The sequence below is a fragment of the Callospermophilus lateralis genome, chromosome 13 (genome assembly GCF_048772815.1).
Source record: "Callospermophilus lateralis isolate mCalLat2 chromosome 13, mCalLat2.hap1, whole genome shotgun sequence".
In the NCBI taxonomy this organism is placed as follows: Eukaryota; Metazoa; Chordata; class Mammalia; order Rodentia; family Sciuridae; genus Callospermophilus; species Callospermophilus lateralis.
Genome location: NC_135317.1, coordinates 59,439,955 through 59,455,667, shown reverse-complemented (window position 1 = coordinate 59,455,667; position 15,713 = coordinate 59,439,955). Strand labels below are relative to the sequence as shown.

Below are 15,713 nucleotides of genomic sequence, written 5' to 3'. Positions count from 1 at the left end.
AGCAAATAGTGCTAGTTTAAGTTCTTCTTTTCCTATAGTTATTCCTTTAATTTCTTTTGTTTGTCTAATTGCTCTGGCAAGTATTTCAAGAACTATGTTGAATAGAAGTGATGAGAGAGGGCATTCCTGTCTTGTTCAAGATTCTAAAGGGAATGCCTTCAGTTTTTCTCCATTTAGAATGATGCTGGCCTGAGGCTTAGCATAGAGAGCTTTCACAATGTTGAGGTAAATTCCTGTTATCCCTAGTTTTTCTAGTGTTTTGAACATAAAGGGGTGATGTATTTTGTCAAATGCTTTTTCTTCATCTATCAAGATGATCATATGGTTCTTATCTTTAAGTCCATTGATGTGATGAATTACATTTATTGATTTTTGTATGTTGAACCAACCTTGCATCCTGGGGATGAATCCCACTTGATCATGGTGCACTATCTTTTTGATATGTTTTTGTATCCAATTTTCCAGAATTTTATTGAGGATTTTTGCATCTATATTCATTAGAGATATTGGTCTGAAGTTTTCTTTCTTTTAGGTGTCTTTGTCTGGTTTTGGAATCAGGGTGACATTTTAATGTTTTTTAATTATTTTTTTTAGTTGTAGATGGAAACAGTACCTTTATTTTATTTGTTTTTATGTGGTGCTGAGGATCAAACCCAGTGCTTCACACGTACTAGGAAAGCATTCTACCACTGAGCCATAACCCACCTGAGCCCTAAAAGCATTTTAATTTGATGAATTCCCATTTGTCTATTGCTTTTGTTGCTATGCTTTGGGGATTATATAAAAAATCTTTGCCCCAACCAATACTCTTTATAGTTTTTTTTCTAGTACTTTAATAGTTTCAGATGTGACATTTAGGTCTGACATTGAGTTGATTTTTGTATAAGTTGTGAATAATGGTCCAATTTTATACTTCTGCATATGGATATCTAGTTTTCATGATACCATTTATTGAAGAGACTCTCATCTCCCCATGATGTGTCTCTAGCATCTTTATCAAAAATCAATTCACCATAAGTGTCTGAGCTTATTTATGGGCTCTTTGCTCCATTTCTCATTGTTTATGTGTTTATGTTACTATTATGTTGGCTTGATCACTATGCATTTATAGCATATTTTGAAATTAGATGGTGTGATTCCTCTAGCTTTTTTCTTTCTGCTCAAGACTGCTTTGACTATTTGGAGTCTTTTGCAGTTCCATAGGAAAAATGAAACATGACATTGGAATTTGTAGATTGCTTTAGATAATGTGGACATTTTAACAATGTTAATTTTTTAATATTTTTTAGTTGTCAATGGACCTTTATTTTATTTATTTATATGCAGTATTGAGAATTGAACCAAGGACCTCACACATGCTAGGCAAGTGCTCTACTACTGAGCTACAACCCCAGCCCAACAATGTTAATTCTTATAATCCATGAATACAAAATATGTTTCCATTTATTTGTATTTTCTTCAATTTTCCTCATCAGGAAGATTTTTTTTTAAGTTTTCAGTATATAGATTTTGCATCTCCTAGTTGAATAATTACTCCTAATTATCTTAATGACATTATATATTGGATTATTTATCTTTTTCAGATGGTTTGCTGCCAATGTATAGAAATATAGAAATATGATTTTTGTATCTTGATTATGTATCCTGTAACTTTACTGAATTCACTTACCAATTCCAACAGTTTTATGGTGGATTTTCAGGGTTTTCTACATAAAATGTATGTCATCAGCAAATAGAAACAGTTTTACTTCTTCCTTTCCATTTGGATTCCTTTATTTTATCTTGATTAATTTCTCTGAGATTTTCAGTACCATATTAGAAAGAAGTGATAAGAATGGGTATCCTCATCTTTCTGCTTTTCACTACTCAGATTGATGTTAATTGGGGGCTTTTCACACATGGACTCTATTATGTTGACATACATTCCTTCTATGCCTAATTCTCTGGAGTTTTTATCATGAAAAAGTATTGAACTTTGTGAAATGTTTTGAGTTTTTTTCTGCATCCATAATATAATTTTGTCCTTCATTTGTTAATTTGTGTATGTCAAACCATCCTTGCATTCCCAGGAATAAATTCACTTGATCATGTTGAATGGTCTTTATAATGTGCTGTTGAATTTAGTTTTATTAAGATTTTGCATATGTGTTCATCAGAGTTAGTACCTCTAATTTTCTTATAGTATCATGTTCTGGCCTTGGGATCAAGTTAATGCTAGCCTTATAAAATGAGTTTAAAAATATTCCTCCTTCTTGACTTTTCTGGTAGAGATTGAGAAGGATTTATATTAGTTCCTCTTTAAATAATTGGTAGAATTCAATGTTGAAATATACAAATCTGGGCTTTTCTTTGATGGGAGTCTTATTACTGATTCAATCTCCTTGCTTATTATTGGTCTACTGAGATTTTTTACTTAGAGGAAAATCTTCAAATTCTGAACAACTAGTTTCATTCCTTTAAATAAGGAATTCTTACATGTACTTTAAATATAAATAAATCTAAAATCTCAATTTTTATATAGCATAAAAGATAGCAATAATAATTTTCCTCCTAGAAAAAAATGTGCCTAATAGATGCAAATAAAGTTTTGTATAACATTTGTTTTGTTGTACTAGAAATATATGATCTACTTAACAAATACAAAAACACTTTTGTAAAGAAAATTTTTATCTCTGTCACTCTGTATTCTGTCTGCCACTTCCTAAAAGGAGAGGAAAAAGAAACTCTGAATTATACAAATAAAAAGTGCAAATTTCTAAAGTTAATTCTGGTTCTGTTAAAATATTAAAGAAGCCTATTGCTGTTTGAATTGAATAAGAAGACAAAATCTTGGAGAGGTTCATAAGACCTTTCCTTTAATCATGAAAGTCAGATAGCCAGCTGTCTATGTCATGTACATACTTGGATATCCCATAAACATCTCAACCTTCACAAATTCAAAACATAACTCTTAATTTCTCTTCCAAACCTATAATCCTCCACTGTTCTTTACTTTAACAGAAAAGACTAGGTACTCAAGCTTAACACCTAGGATTCATCCTTGAATTTCTTCCTATCCATCTTTAAAGTTCCTTCTGATCAATTACAATCATTGTATCTCCATTCTCCCTACCCACATTCAGTCTCCTATTATTCGAATCTTCTGTCTTTACACATGTCACAAATTGCTCTAATTCTCCTGTTTCTAAGCCACCATTATCTACATCTTAAACTACTAATTATTTCAGAATAGACTCTTACTGCACTTCAAGAAAGCCTTTAAAATTTAGAGAGATAACTTTTTAAGCATTTAATACAATAGAAATCATTCCTGATCTAAATATCACGAATAATGAGAGTCTAAAAAAATAAATAGGTATGCTTAATAGTGAATTGGATCTTTATTAAGACATACTATTTTGTCAAACATACAAAAATCAAACACCTAAATACAAGATGAAAATAAAGACAAGTCTTTTACTGTATGATCCGTAAGGCAAATATTTTATAAAGACAGAAGGGAGGTAATGGCTTACTACCTTTAGAAAACACCAATAACTTGGCATCCTAAGAATTTGCCCAGTTTATTTTTAAAGTAAGTCCATGTTAAGTTTGAGTTTCAGTTTCAATGTGGACACTAATTTTATCTGTAAAAATATGAATAGGGATGGAGGATGGGGGGACTGTTTTCTTGTAGAGGATACAACTAAAATCAGCCACATGTTGTTATTTCATTTTTTGTTAATATAGATATAATTGTAAATAAACTAATTTTGAACCTTTAAAACATTTGATTCAATAGCCTAAAGCAGAACATCAGCGTCTTGTTTACTGAAACCCATAAGATATCAAGTAGAAAACATGGTATGTATTAATACAGTTTCAAAAGTTCTCTATCTCAACTGTATGTAAGTCATTTCTTTTAAAAATCTCAGAAGGAAAAATTCAAATTGATAATTTAATATTAAAAAGTCCTCAAAAAATACCCAGTACTCTCTCAAATTGTTCTAATCTCTTCAAAAGATAGAGGAGAGACAGTAGAGAAGATTTACCTCCTTTGTCAATGAACTCAGATGAAATCTAGAAGTAACTGAACACACTTTCATGGTTTTAAACATAATGCAATAGAAAATTATGATTCTATAGTTCTCAAATCAGGCCATGCGATACAAAAATACATGGAATTTCAGAAGCCTCATCTTTGAAAATTCTGATTTACTAATTTATGAAGCAACAACTCCACTTCTCAAGAAGAAAAGATGGGGCTCTCCTGAGATAGCTATGGAAAATGAAAGGGAGCCATGTCTTCAGGTCCTGCCAGAAGACATTTTGTTCTTAAGCTGCAATAGTACTATCCCAAATTACCCTCTGGATGATCCTCCCTCAGGGAATGTGTGCCAATTTTTATATATTTGCTAGATCTAGCTGCATGCTCCTTTTAGATCTTAAGAAGTTCTGTCTGTCTACTAACATGCATAAGTGAGAAGAGGGTCTCTGAGCTTTCATATGGTTACATTTGACTATGGTTGCAGAGAGATACTGTTTATTGTGAAAAAGTAAGGAAACATTCCTAAATTGGTGTTCCTCCTCTCAGAATAGTTTTTTGGAAAAGACAACAAAAATAGTAAAATTATATAATTTTCAAATGTTTGAAAAGCCTAAAACAAAAATATTCTTAAAGTGTTCTCAATTTGTCTTTCTTTTTTTTTGGCATCATAGATAATACTACTAAGAAGTTGTATGATAAAACTGATGAAAGTCATAAAGGAATTATAGTTTCTGCAATAAATTTTAGCACCAATATGACAGTTGCCAAAATGAAGGAGATGATTCTTAAAAAGTTAGTGAGAAAAAATAAAGATACTCTTGGAGCACCTAAAAACAGCAGGGTAAAATACTTCCCTCCCTCCCTGTTAAATAATCTGGCTATGCTATTCAAATGATAAATTAATTTATTTTAATTAATACTAGTAAAAAGATTGTTATACCACAAGCTCCTGAACTTTCCTAGAATATGTACTTTATAATGGAAACTCCGGTTTTCAAATCAATTTAATTCAATTTTCCAACATGGAGAATTATACTGATTGAGAATTACTAAATAAAGATAAGAATACTGGAAAATGGGTTAGATGCTAACCGTGTGGTAACAAGAGAAGAGCCTTGTAACAACTCCCTCTTTCGTCTTCCTTCCTTCCTTCCTTCCTTCCTTCCTTCCTTCCTTCCTTCCTTCCTTCCTTTCTTTCTTTCTTTCCTGAGGATCAAACCCAGGGCTTCACACATGCAAGGCAAGTGCTCTGTCACTGAGCTACATCCACAACCTTTTTTATTTTTTTATTGTGAGATAGTGTCGTACTAAGTGGCCCAGGCTGGCCTTGAACTTGTGATCCTTCTGCCTCAACCTCCTGAGTATCTGGGATTATAGACATGCACCACAGAGCTCACCTGTCTGTTTCTTAAAATGGTGTTGGGTATTTCTTTTTCTTACCCTCTGTCTACCTGGATAAGTATAGCTTTTTATCACTGGGATTAAAAAAATTAAATCTGGGAAAACAACTTAGAAGGAAAGATTGATTTTGGCTCCTAGTTTCAGAGGTTTTAGTCCATAGTCCTTCTGAGCAGAGGAGTATAGCAGAGGAAAGCTGTTTACCTCTGGGAAGCAGAGACAGCAGAAGAGGCCAGGACAAGATAGAGTCCAGCAGGACATGCCCCCAAAGACCTGCTCCCTCCAACTAAGTTCCACCACCTCCCAGTATCCATTCAGATTATGAATTTATTAATAGATGAATCCACTGATGATGTTAAAGCCCTCATGATCCAATTACTTCTGAAAAGCCCCACTACTGAACATTGCTTCATTAGGGACAAATGAGCTTTGGGGGGATATTCCATATCCAAATTATAACTGCCCATTTATTCAACCAAATTCTCTGTCACAATAGACATTTACATTGACTCCAATTCAATACCATAAAATAAGCAAAGGGGTAATTCCTACCATATCAATTTCAAGAGCTTTTAAGGGTTTGCTTCAGATTTCCTGGTTTTTAACTGATGATTTGGATAATCTTGGTAGATCTTTGCCTTCATAGGTAAACTTTAGAGATTTTGAAAAGGTTAATAATAGCCTGGTTAGATTAGATAATAGTACCTAATTGCACCACTAGCAAGCAAGAAAATTTTAGTTTGTGATACAAAAGAGGGGAAACTGGGTGTCTTACTAAAAATTATATTGACCATTACAAATTAGGTAATTAGGTAATTCAAAGTAAAGAGCTATTTGTATTTTTTAACTAGTTAGTTGTCTTGCAAAAAAGACAATTAACTAGTTAATCTAAAGGGCCTAATGCGCAGAGATTATAATCAGTATATTTCAGCACATAATATTTTCAAAGATGGAAAGTAACATAAGCTTAAAAGTTGGAATTGTGTCTGAATATTCTGCTGGTCGTTCTTGACAACAGCATTTGTAGGAAAATTTTTTAAAGTCTAGTTCCAGGTGATAGGCTTATTCCCAAATGAGAGTACAAATGAAAAAATAGCTAGACATCTATGATAGTGCCTTGCCAATAATAAGTAAATGTACTCAATAAGTAAATGCTTAATAAGTAATAGGCCTGTTCCTTTGTACAATTACCAATTAGATTATTAGCATCAAATATATTTCTATCATCAGACATAATTATTAGAAGTCCATAGAGGGTGAACAGATTTTTCATTACTCTGAAAACTTACTGTTTTCTAAGATTTTATCTTCAAAAATAGAACTTGGTATTCTATTTTAATAGAAAAATAGACATGATATTATATATAATTTTGTTCTTATTCCATAGTGTAATTAATATTTCTAATTCTTACTTTAAACAAAGGTACTACAAGTTGATATGCTTTAAAACATTTTGTTTTCCTTAAGATTATAATATTTATTGATGACATGAATACTCCAGGATCTGATATGTATGAAGCACAGCCACCACTGGAACTGATCAGACAACTGTTAGACATGGGAGGGGTTTATGATACTAAAAGAAATGTATGGAAGGTAAAGTATATGCTAAGATTTTGTTCACGTTAAATATTGTTATTTAACAATAAATTAAACATTTGTAGCAGTGTGAAGTAAATTAAGTGAGAAATCTAGACAGTCTAGCCATATGGACATGTTAAAATGAGGCTAAGAGCCTAAATTAATCATGTCAATTACATCTTTGCAATTTAGAATAGGTCCATGTGTTTCAGAGACTCTACTTAGATTCTTTTCATCATTTCACCCAGCTTTACAGTGCTGTGATATTGTAAGAACATGTCAAATGGCCGTTATTTTGTTAACAGCTAAGCATCTTTTCACTCCAAGTCAATCTGATCATGCTGAAGACACAACTCAACTGGATCTTCTGATTTCTCAATTATCACCAAATTCCTCTTTGCTCATCTCAAAAACACACTGCTGTTTTCTAATGATTGTTTATCATTTTTAATTCACATGTAATAATTGCATATATTTATGGGTCACAGTGGGTTGTTTTAATACATTTATACAATGTGTAATAATTGCATCCATCACCTCAAACATTTATCATTTGTGGTAAAAACATTCAAAATTCTCTCTTCTAGCAATTTCAAAATATACATTATATTATTGTTAACTATAGTGACCTGTATAACAGAGCATCAGAACTTATTCCTACTTTCTATAACTTTTTACCTGCTATCCATTCTCTTCTCATTTCCTGCTCCCTGCCACCCTCCACAGTCTTCTGTGAGATCACCTTTTTTTAGATGCCACAAATGAGTAAGATCATGCAGCAGTATTTGTCTTTCTGTGCTAGGATTATTTAACATAGCATAATGTTATCCAGTTTCATCCATTTGTAACAAATAACAAGATTTCCTTTTTTTAAGACTGAATACTATCTCATTGTGTATATACACCATATTTTCTTCACCCATTTATCCATGGATGGGCACTTGAGTTATTGCATATTGTTGCTATTGTGAATAGTGCTATGATGAACACAGGAGCACAGATACACTTTTGACATACTGATTTAATTTCTTTTGAATATATATACTCAATGGTGGAATTGCTTACACATACAATAATTCTATTTTTAGTTTTTTAAAAATATTTATTTTTTAGTTATGTTTTTATTGTAGTTGGACACAATATCTTTATTTTATTTATTTATTTAATTTTATGTGGTGCTGAGGATCAAGCCCAGGGCCTCCCACATGCTAGGCGAGCACTCTACCACTGAGCCACAATCCCAGCCCCTATTTTAAATTTTTTTTGTTGGTTCTTCTTAGTTATATATGCCAGTAGAATCAATTGTGATAAAATTATAAAAGCATACACTATATCTTATTTTACTTAGGACCCTATTCTTATGGGCAGGCACAATGGTGTGGTTCACTTAGATATTTTCTTATGAGTATATAGGAAAATTATGCTAAATTTATTCTACCATCTTTCCTATTAGAATCCCCCCCTTTTTCCTTTTGTCCTCTTTTGTCTAATCTACTGAATTTCTCTCCTCTCCCCACCAGTTTAATTATGGTTTAGCTGCCACATGTCAGCAAAAACATTCGACCTTTGGTTTGGGAGATTGGCTTATTTCACTTAGCATGATATTATCTAGATCCATCTATTTACTGGCAAAATTCATAAAGTCATTCTTTGTGGCTGAGTAATATTCCATTGTGTATATATACCACAATTTCTTTGGCCATTCATCTGTTGGACATGTAGACTGGTTCCATAGCTTAGCTATTGTAAATTGTATTACTATAAACATTGATGTGGCTGTGTCACCATAGTATGCTAATTTTAAATCCTTTGGGTATATGATGAGGAGTGGGATAACTGGGTCTAATATTTAAGGAACTTTCATACTGTTTTCCATGATATCTGCATTAATTTACAGCCTCACAATAGCATATGAGAGTACCCCTTTCTCCACCACCTTACCAACACTTGCTTTTTCTAATCTTTTTTTGTAATATGCATTCTAACCAGAGTAAAATGATGCTGCACTATGGCTTTCATTTGCATATCCCTGGTGATCAGTGATGTGTGGTGTATTTTCGTTTGTTGAACTTCTTGTCCACTTCTTAACTTGGATTATTTGGGAACTTTTGCCACTGAGATGTTCCTTATATATCCTGGATATTAATCCCTTGTCAGAGACATAGTTTGTAAATATTTTCTCCCATTCTATAGGTTGTTTCTTAATTCCACTGACTAATTGTTTTTCTGTGCAGAAACTTTTCCATTTGCTTCAATTTCATTTTGCTTTTTTTCTTGGGGTTTTGAAGTCTTAACCCCAAAATCCTTGCCCAAGATAATGTTATACATAAAACATTGCCCTGGTTTTTTTTTTAGGTGTTTCATAATTTCTAGTAGTTGCTTTACAGGGAGGGGAGAGATATTCCTGATGACTTTAGAAAGCCTGCAAGAAGTAACATCGTGAAATTACACTTTAGAATAGGTAACTTCTAAGAACATAAATTTCTATTGCAATTTTTGTTTTGCAGTATATAGTAATCTTAATATTTTCACCCAAATATTTTTAAAATCTTTTGTCCATTTGGGACAGGAAAGTATTTATTTCACTTCCTACAGATGCATTTAGTTACTATTCTTCTTTCACTCTTTCAGAATATTCAAGATCATGCTATAGTTGCAGCCTGTGTTCCTCCAATCGGTAGAAACAACATTAGCCCACGTCTCCTCAAGCACTTTTCCATCCTGGTATTGCCTCATCCTCCACAGAGTGCCCTGCGGACTATTTTCCAGGTAACACATCCAGTTCATTTTCTAATGAAAAATATTAATTTCGTGGTGTAAGAAACACTTGTGAGAACTTAAAACCACTTTGAATAGATTTTATTTCCCCCTCTATTTTCTAGTCTATTGTTATAATGTCTGTAAATATCAAAAATATAATTCAGTGTGTATAAGAAACCCAGAGATCACAGGACTTTATTCTCTAAGATGCTGATCCAGTATATACAGGATAGAATTTTGCTCTTTGTGTATGCATGCACACACCTACACATACACACACACATGCACACACATATGTGTGCTAGGAATTGAACCTAGGATCTTGTGCATACTAAGCATGAGTTCCACCACTGAAACACACCAGTCCCTCATTTTATTGTAGAACAAAAAAACATCAAAAGATCTATTATTTCAGTCTGGATTGGCGTACATGTATACTTTCTTGTTTACAAGAACCTTTACCCCATTTGTGGGCTATTGATCCCTGCAGCAGAATTACCAGGGACTTTTTGAAAAATTGATGTAAAATTTTATCTTTAAATTTTATATTGTAAAGGAAAATGCAAGATGAATTTTAAAGAATGTAATAATCTTGCATAAAATTTATTTTCCTATCAAACTAGATTTCAAGTTCAGCCATTTTTCCAGTAAGATATTTCAGAATTCCCAGAAGAAAGCATACATGTATGCCAATCCAAACTGACATAATAGTTCTATCATGTTACATTTCCTTTAGTAGCATCTATTGGGGCACAAGGAAATGGAATAATTGTCAGCACACCTGATGTACACAGAGGTGGAGCACAAATTGTCTCCAGAGGACACATTCGACATGCTTCTAGACCAAGCACCAAACTAGAACCAACTGGGAATTTTTAACATTTCTAAAGAAATTAATCTTCCACTGAGTAGGCTTTTTAGTAGAGTTTAGCCAGAAATTAAAATTTTTGGAAAACTAAATTATAAAACTTCTTTTTAAAGGCTCATTTGGCAATGTATTTCTTCATCAATAACTTCTCACCTGATGTTCAGAAATATAAGGATCAGATAATATCTTGTTCCCTCACTATGTACTACCAAGTGTGTAAGTGTATGTTACCGACTCCAACAAAATGCCACTACATGTTTAATCTTCGAGACGTGTTTAAGGTGTGTTTTAATATTAGTTCTACAGCTTATTTTTAAATTTTAAATTGAGGAGATGTAATTTTACTAAATTGAATCTCTCCCCTCCCCTGCTCTCTCTCCTTTCTTGTTGGTATTGTCAATAAAAGCAAAATTCGTGTTGTTTGGTTTTTCTATATATTAGCAGTTCATCCAACGAATAAGTTGAAAAGAAATTTTCTAATAATCCCAAGAAGAGAGTTCAATAATGAGACACTGAAACTGTTAGAATATTGCCTGAGATTCTCAGCAGGAAAAGAAAAGATTACAATGTAAATTTTGGTCTTGCTTCATTTCTGAGATTTCATTGTGACTACCCAAAACATATGCATATCATAAACACGTTTAAATTTTCACAGATTTTGGCAACAAAGCTGATTTAGTCATCTACCTTGGTTAAATAATTTTCAAAATTACAATGTTTGAAAAAAAAACAATTCTTGAATTTGCTTTCTCCCCTTACTATGGGACTTCATCCATAGCTACCACATTATGGTCCTTACATTTAGAATGCTGAACCCATCAACATTTAAAAGCATTTTTCTCCCACCTCCAGCACCTCCATGTTGGCACCATAATTAAGACTTGTGGTTGCTCATCCCAAAAAGCCTTCTCTTAGTTGTAGCTGAGGATTCCCTAAATCTCCTCCCACTCAGGGCAATTCTGTGCCTATTGTCCTTGACTTAATAACATGTTTGTCTTATTAGAGATTCAGATTATCGATTGTAGAAACTGATGATTTTTACCTTGGATAATTGCTATTTTTATGAAATATAAACATGCAAAATCAGTCTTTACTTCAAATACTATCCCACTAATATCTTTATAAAATTTTATTTTTGAATCTCTAATAGCTTCTCCTAGGAGTTCTACAAGCTGACAAGACTATTATTAACTCCAAAGAAATGCTTGCTCTACTCTTTGTTCATGAAGCCACCCGGGTGTTTCATGATCGCTTAATTGAAGCCACTGAAAAAAGCTTTTTCTATCAGTTGCTTTCAAAGGAACTTGAGAACTATTTCCAGGTAAATTTATGGTTTAAAAAATATTTCAAATGGGATCATGGGCAAAATGTTATTTTGGAAGTCCCCAAACATTTTCTTACTATTAATGAAAGCAACTTTATCATATTAATGATTTGGGGAGGGGGAATTCAAAAGAATTGTTGAAAAATAGATTGAAATACAGTGGAAATAGTTTGATCTTAATACTTTGGTTCATTCTTTTGGTCTCTGAAGAGGCTAAAATCTGCTTATTTTTCTCCAGGACTAGCAGAACTGTTTACTCTTGAGACACTTCACCAAGGCTCCTCATCCCTCTCTATCCCATCTCCATTCATTTCTCACGGCCTGTCTTTTAATCCAGGTCACAGACGAAAGTGTTTCAATAAAGTGATTCACACCAAAAAGGATATGGGCTGGCAATGTGGCTCAATAGTAGAGTGCTTGACAAGCATGCATGAGGCCCTGGGTTTAATCCCAAGCACCACAGGAAAAAAAAAAAAAAAGAATTGTGACTAAACAGAGCAGTGAGCCCAACTTCCTTACCACCTTTACTATCTCAAAAGAATTAAGGAGAAAATTTCCTTTCCAGAGTTGACTCTTCTTTTCTTTTTCTTTTTCTTTTTTTTTTTTTTTTTGTGATGCCACTTTCTTTCACCCTATTCATAGAAGTACAAGAAATATAATAAATTAAAAGACCCAACTATATTTTATATCAGTAAAAGAGAAGTATAGAATGTAAACTTTATTCATAGAAATATAGATATAAATGCAGATAAACTCAGAATATAACATACATATATGTAAATCTGTGTCTCTCTATATATGTGTGTATAGATATATGTATGTTTTTGAGATAAGTCACAAATTCATGAAGATTTTTATAATGCTTTATGGATATTCTCATTATTTTCTTTTAATTCAAGTTTTCTTCTCTTCAGCCCAGATCCATCTTGATATAATTATTCATGTTAACCTTATCACTTCTATCCTTCAATCTTTTTTATAACTTTTATTCTAATTTGTTATATATGACAGAAGAATGCATTACAATTCATATTACACATGTAGAGCACGATTTTTCATATCTCTGGTTGTATACAAAGTATATTCACACAATTCATGTCTTCATAAATGCATTTAGATGATGTTCATCTCATTCCACCATTTTTTTTACACCCCTTGGTCCCTCCTTTTTTCTTCCTCCCCTTTGCTTATCTAGAGTTCATCTAATCTTCCCATCCCACCCCCAATGCCACTATGAATCAGCCTCCTTATATCAGAGAAAACATTCAGCATTTGGTTTTGGGGGGTTGGCTAACTTCACTTAGCATTATTTTCTCCAACTCCATTTACCTGAAAATGTCATAATTTGTTTTTATTGCTAAGAAATATCCCATTGTGTGTGTGTGTGTGTGTGTGTGTGTGTGTATCACATTTTCTTTATCCATTCATTTACTGAAGAACATCTAAGTTCGTTCAACAGTTTAGCTATTGTGAATTGTGCTGCTGTAAACATTGATGTGGCTGTTTCTCTGTAGTATGTAATTATGAGGGTAATTCTCTGTACCATTGGCTACTAGCCTATTTTGGTGCCAATACAATGCTGTTTTTGTTACTATTGCTCTGTAGTATAGTTTAAGGTCTGGTATAGCGATATCACCTACTTGACACTTCCTGCTAAGGATTGCTTTAGCTATTCTTGGTCTCTTATTTTTCAAGATGAATTTCATGACTGCTTTTTCTATTTCTATGAGAAATGTCATTGGGATTTTGATTGGAATTGCATAAAATCTGTATAATTCTTTTGGTAGGATGGTCATTTTGACAATATTAATTCTACCTATCCAAGAATAAGGGAGATCTTTCCATCTTCTAAGGTCTTCTTTAATTTCTTTCTTTAGCATACTGTAGTTTTCATCATAACGATCTTTCACCTCTTTTGTTAAGTTGATTCCCAAGTATTTTTTTTTGAGGCTATTGCAAATGAGGTAGTTTTCCTAGTTTCTCTTTCTGAGGATTTGTCACTGATACACAGAAATGCCTTTGATTTATGGGTGTTGATTTTGTATCCTTCTACTTTGCTGAATTCATTTATTAGTTCTAGCAGTTTTCTGGTGGAATTTTTGGGGTCTTCTAGGTGTAGAATCATATCATCAACAAATAGTGATAATTTGAATTTTTCTTTTCCTATGTGTATCTCTTTAATTTCTTTTGTCTAATTGCTCTGGCCAGTGTTTCAAGAACTATGTTAAATAACAGTGATGAAAGAAGGCATTCCTGTCTTTTTCCAGTTTTTAGAGGGAATGCTTTCAATTTGTCTACATTTAGAATGATGTTGGCCTGGAGCTTAACATAGATAGCTTTTCAATGTTGAGATATGTTCCTGTTATCCCTAGTTTTTCTAATGTTTTGAACATGAAGGGGTACTGTATTTTGCTGAATGCTTTTTCTGCATCTATTGAGATGATCATATGGCTCTTATCTTTAAGTCTATTGATGTAATGAACTACATTTATTGATTTCTGTATTTTGAACCAACTTTGCATCCCTAAGATGAACTCCACTTGATCATGGTGCACTATCTTTTTGATATGTTTTTGTATTCGATTTGCCAGAATTTTATTGAGAATTTTTGCATCTATTGTCATTAGAGATATTGGTCTGAAGTTTTCTTTCATTGATGTGTCTTTGCCTGGTTTTGGAATCAGGGTGATATTGGCCTCAAAGAATGAGTTTGGAAGTGCTCCCTCTTTTTCTATTCCCTGAAATAAATTGAAGAATATTGGTATTATTTCTTCTTTAAAGGTCTTGTAGAACTCAGCTGTGTATCCCTCTGGACCCAGGCTTTTCTTGGTTGGTAGGCTTCTGATGGCATCTTGTATTTTATCACTTGAAATTGATCTGTTTAAATTGTATATATCATCCTGATTCAATTTGGGCAAATATATTGTTACTGCCATTTACCAGTGATGAGTCCTTGCTTCCCCAAATGCTAAAGTATAACACCAGAGAAGCATACCGAGGCAAGTATAGAGTGGAAAGTAGAAGCTTTATTAAAGGACAAAAGAAAAGACTTCTCCCCAGAGGAAGAAGAGGACCCAAAAAAAACTGTGGAAGGGGGAGGTCTTCCCTTTTCTATAGCTAAGGTCTTCTTTCAGCTTTCCCACACTCCTGTCCTTTGTTTCCTTTATCTTTAAGTGATAGAATGCAGGTGGGTAGGCTCAAAAGGTGGGAGATAGGTGGATTGAAGGAGTAATCTGGGCAGGAAGGGCCTGGGGCAGCTTTTGATTAGCACCTCCCTGTTTGCTGGGAGCTGTTTCATTAACACTTCCTTAGGATGGGCTCCAGGCCTTGAGGACATTAACATTTCTATTTCCCCAAGTGCTGCTCTGGTTTCCTGGACTCCATTCTCAATAATGGCCTCCATTTTATTTATCTTACAAGATATTAGACCTGATTTACCTAACTACACTAACTATACCTATCCTCAAATCTTGCTTCAATATAACTCTAAAATTTGTCAATGCCTTCAATATTTTCTATTTTATTGAAACATAAGTTTTCAAAATAATTTCTAATTACCTTCTATATTTCTGTAGTGTCCATGATGATATTTCCTTTTTCATCATGGATGTTAGTAATTTGAGTTTTCTCTCTCCTTCTCTTCATTAGCATGGCTAAAGGTTTATCAATTTTATTTATTTCTTCAAAGAGTCAACTTTTTGTTTTGTCAATTTTTTCAGTTGTTTCTTTTGTTTCAATTTCATTGATTTCAACTG

General features: G+C 33.1%; 1 protein-coding gene across 1 annotated transcript in view; it reads left to right on the top strand.

The window, feature by feature from the left end:
• The window catches only part of Dnah14 (dynein axonemal heavy chain 14), a 343,676-nt gene that overhangs the window by 188,993 nt on the left and 138,970 nt on the right, over positions 1 to 15,713 (top strand). The window contains exons 46-51 of the mRNA XM_076872908.1: positions 3,782 to 3,843; positions 4,699 to 4,868; positions 6,893 to 7,021; positions 9,638 to 9,775; positions 10,748 to 10,915; positions 11,785 to 11,955. Of these exons, the coding sequence (XP_076729023.1) occupies positions 3,782 to 3,843; positions 4,699 to 4,868; positions 6,893 to 7,021; positions 9,638 to 9,775; positions 10,748 to 10,915; positions 11,785 to 11,955 (838 nt within the window). The remainder of the gene's footprint in view (positions 1 to 3,781; positions 3,844 to 4,698; positions 4,869 to 6,892; positions 7,022 to 9,637; positions 9,776 to 10,747; positions 10,916 to 11,784; positions 11,956 to 15,713) is intronic.